Source organism: Vanessa tameamea, chromosome 21 (genome assembly GCF_037043105.1).
Source record: "Vanessa tameamea isolate UH-Manoa-2023 chromosome 21, ilVanTame1 primary haplotype, whole genome shotgun sequence".
NCBI lineage: Eukaryota > Metazoa > Arthropoda > Insecta > Lepidoptera > Nymphalidae > Vanessa > Vanessa tameamea.
In genome coordinates, this window is record NC_087329.1 from 19,496 (window position 1) to 23,511 (window position 4,016).

Here is a 4,016-nt window from a genome sequence, read left to right on the forward strand (position 1 = left end):
AAAAGTAAGCGTTTTCTTTGGACGAAAGAATTTGTAAATATGCACTGTAATTATTTCATTGGATAATATTATTCCTAGTTTTTGTATATATATCGACACATTTTTAAAATAAAATCATTCCGATCCGACCAGCAAGAAAGTGTTCTTTTTACTCAAGAAATATCTACGAATAGTAACAACAAGTAAGCTAGGGACCAGTACCCCTACAGACATGATTGTACACCCTGCTTGCTAATAACGAATCCTAAATACGTAACTGAGTGCGAAAAAAGATCATTTTTCTTTTTTAATTTTTAACCCATACATTTGTAAACGTTTAAAACTTCATGAACTGTATTTAAATGAGATTTATCATCTACGCCTGTTATAAAAATATCGTCTAAAAATACTCCAACTTCCTTTGAAAAATTCCCGGACTTGATGCCAATCCATAAATTAAACGATTATACATAAAAAGGCCTTTGTGCGTTGTGATTAGAAATACAACTTTGCTAATAAGTCCTCGGAACGTGGTAAAGGAAAACGATCCACCTCAAGACATTCGTTTAAAGTCAATTTAAAATCACCACTTTCTTCATAACAGGAACAATTGGTGTTGCCCAGTCGGAAGTACTCACTGGCGTAATAACTCCGTCTTTGACCAATTCAAGTAAAGCCTTCTCAACTGGTTCGCGAAGAGCGTAAGCTAACGGACGTGCTCGCATAAATATAGGCCGGGCGCCTGGTCTTAAATTAAAACCAACAGTTCCACCGGTAAATCTCCCTAGACCATCTGAGAAAACCTTAGAGTATGTGAAACTAAAAGATTCCAAATTAAAATTTTCATCTTTAATATTATGACAATTTAGCATAGAATAATTTATTTATAACTCACACATCCATTGCCTGCCTAATAAACTAGCTTTACCACTATCTATGATATAAATCTAACATTTCACTAATATCTTTGTAAGAACGCAAAACCTTTATTTTACCCACCGGCTTAACAGTTTCACCTGTGTTATAACGCAACGTTAAATCACATAATTGAATCTTACAATTTACAAAATTACTTATTAATTATATAATGCACGATGTTGCACTTCCTGTGTCAATTTCCATATTTAATATAACGTTATTTATACAAATGTCAATAGTAAAGGATGCAATTATTTTTTTTTTTATTCTAACGAGATATTACTGACCTCGTCCTTACTAGCTATACTGTCTTCGCTGCTATTCGAGTGTAAATCATTATTTTTATTAAAATGAGGAACTGCCATTCTCTGGTCTAAATTCGGACACATCTTCCGTAAATGGCCTTTATTATTACACACCCGACAGGCGTACATTTTATATTTACAAGAAACATCTTTATGATGTCCTCCGCAAGCTCAACATTTCATCCACCAATTGTCACCCTTGTGTTCCGGAAACACCTGATGAAATAACTTCGCCTTGCTTTGTTTTCTCTCGTACACTTCACGCATTCCACGTGGACCCGCTTCAGAGTTGTCTAGCCGTCTGCACAAAAGCCGCATCCGCTTCTGCCGCCTCCATAGTTATTGATAACTTAAACGCCATATCGAACGTGATATCCTCTTCCGTAAACAGTCTTAGTCTTATATTTTCACTGGTTATATCACAAACAAATTGATCTCTTAAACTCTCTTTCAAGTGAGTTTTTTTTTTAGGCAGTTAATTAATTTAAATGCAATATGCAATAGAGTCGCCTGATTGCTTCTTCGCTTATATTTGGTTTCTAATGATTTTTTATCCTCGTCGCCATTGAGATGTTTGTGGATAATAGAAAAACACGTTCAATCGCTTGTTAGTTTATTGCTAAGAAGGATGTTTCGCATAGCAATCCGAGTAACAATAAATACGAGTGTTTCCCATAGCAACGTGTATAACATATACCACACATACATCTTCAATGATAGCATCCCTGGTATGAAAAAAAGATTTGTGTAACTTCTCTTAAGTAGTGAATAAGTATAATTCGTTTTAATTTTTATGAGTTAATTTCGGTACGTTTACGCTAAAGTTTGTAATTTCGACGTAACTAAATACGCGTGCAAAGTAATCATCCAGTAGTCATAACTGTATGGCGTTTATAAAACATGACTGTGCTTAGATTTATTTAGACTAAGCTATTAGTGTCCATTTTGGGAATGAATACAAAAAACAAACTAGTCTATAGTACCTACTAGTATGTTTATATTTAAACAATACACTGTACTAGAATTAAAGGATTAATAGAAAAATTCCGATATCGATAGAAAACTATTTAATAACATGTATTTGAAAAAAAAACCAATTTCTTATTATTAAAAAAAAATCTTCAGAAAATCTAATAATAATTTTGATGTGTAGGTCGTTAGTTTAACCGTTAGGTCCTTTTTCTCCTGGCTGACTGCTCTGGTAAATAACTTCCTCATAATAATATAACTATTTTATTAAAGACATATTATGTTTATCACAAAAGGGATGGCCGCATCGCGCGCGCTCACTGCTTGTTGGCAACTTCGTGCAGCTTCTTCTGTACCGCCTCGGCTTGCTTGACGAAATCTTCGTAGGCCTGCTTGATCTGAGGCGCCAGTTTCTGGTTAGTCTGCTCCATGTTAGCACCGATTTCCTTAGCCATCTTTTGGGATTCCTGTGAACGACAATTGCTGTATTTGAATCAGGTGTACGAATTATTATGCAATGTTATGTATGTAAGTTGTGAATAACATAATGAACCGGTGGTAGCTTTACTTTAAATTGTTTGTTAAATTCAATCAAAATCAAAAGTGCTTGTAAAGCCTACTTGAATAAAGTATATTTTGATTTGATTTGATTTGATATACAATAACATTTTATTTTGTCTGCGCGATGGTCACTGACTGTGGCGGACCGTTAACAATCAGTGCTAAAGTTAATAATGCTAATACACACTACAATGTTCCTCATACTGACCTCTGCGGTTTTCGTTAAGGCGTTTCGGAATTTCTGCATCAGTTCGTTGGCTTGCTGCTCCACGTCGGGATGCGCTTTACGTAACTCCTCTGCTGTGTGCTCCAAGTTGGCCTTCGATTGTTCCAAAACCTCTTTAGTCTTTCCACTGGCGTCTTGAATCTGTTTCACAACAAACGGTCTACTTTACAACACGATCACTAAAGAGCTGGACAACACCTGCCGCGCCCGATTAGAAATTTAAAAACACTTTTACTTTGAAAGGTCAATTTGAATATTAAGTTAACTAGCTATATATTAAAATTAATTCATTTGTATCATTTATACAACCCTGTTCCGTATAATACGCATAATTCATAATACTTTTTAATGTTTAATATTCTTATCACTGGAATAAAATAGCGGAGTATCTCAATCGCCTGTGTAATAATCTTGACATTGGGAACGGCGAGCGAGCGATAACAAGTTCCAGCCTTTGAGCCGCAGCCGGGCGATAAGAGTACTTAGGTTAGCGGAGGCCACTTACCGCGCCCTGTAAGCTGCTGGAGAACGTCGAGAGCGTCTTCAGTACGGAGTCCGAACTTTCTTTCAGCACCTTGTTGAATTCCTGGGTATTCTTCGAGTTGGTGATTGCATTGAATTGCTCAGTGATAGTTTTCTGGAACTCAGCCGCATTCTTCTCGACATCCTGGAGGAGAGTGGAAGCTTCGCGGCGGACTTGTCTTGCTGATACCTAAAGATAAAAACAATGTTAGAAATATTACAAATTTATAAGGACTGCAGAAATGAACAAAAACACGAGGATAAAAATCGACTATAACTTACAAATGCCAAGCAGGCGAAGAAAAGAACAACGAACTTGGCCATTTTGAAGATGTGGTGCAGGGTAATGTTGGTATCTGGAGAGCCGAGGACAGTATGCTGGCTCCGGGAGTTGCCACGCTATTTAAGTCGCGGTGCGGCGGCCGAGGGGCGGGGGTCGCGGGGGGCGCAACTGATAGCGGGTCTCTGGGGAGAAATTTTCCTGCACACGGTAAACACGGCCCGGCTGCCCTGTGCCCTGTTTACACAGTACAAAC

The 4,016-nt window shown here is 37.3% G+C and overlaps 1 protein-coding gene across 1 annotated transcript; it reads right to left on the bottom strand.

Annotated features, from left to right (window-relative positions):
- Positions 1–2,421: 2,421 nt before the first annotated feature.
- Positions 2,422–4,016, bottom strand: LOC113393647 (apolipophorin-3-like). The gene is made up of 4 exons (XM_026630643.2): positions 3,763–4,016; positions 3,464–3,670; positions 2,941–3,099; positions 2,422–2,638 (listed from the first exon to the last, which is right to left on the bottom strand). Exons 1-4 carry the CDS (start codon positions 3,802–3,804, stop codon positions 2,489–2,491), a joined length of 558 nt encoding a protein of 185 aa, XP_026486428.1. The 5' UTR covers positions 3,805–4,016; the 3' UTR covers positions 2,422–2,488.

What these genes read in the sequence shown, in the direction of transcription:
- LOC113393647 (XM_026630643.2), bottom strand. Translation starts at nt 3,804, where the DNA reads ATGGCCAAGTTCGTTGTTCTTTTCTTCGCCTGCTTGGCATTT. An exon ending in TCTTCGCCTGCTTGGCATTT is followed by an intron (nt 3,671 to 3,762) that starts GTAAGTTATAGT and finishes TTTTATCTTTAG; the next exon opens with GTATCAGCAAGACAAGTCCG. An exon ending in CCTTAACGAAAACCGCAGAG is followed by an intron (nt 2,639 to 2,940) that starts GTCAGTATGAGG and finishes TGTCGTTCACAG; the next exon opens with GAATCCCAAAAGATGGCTAA.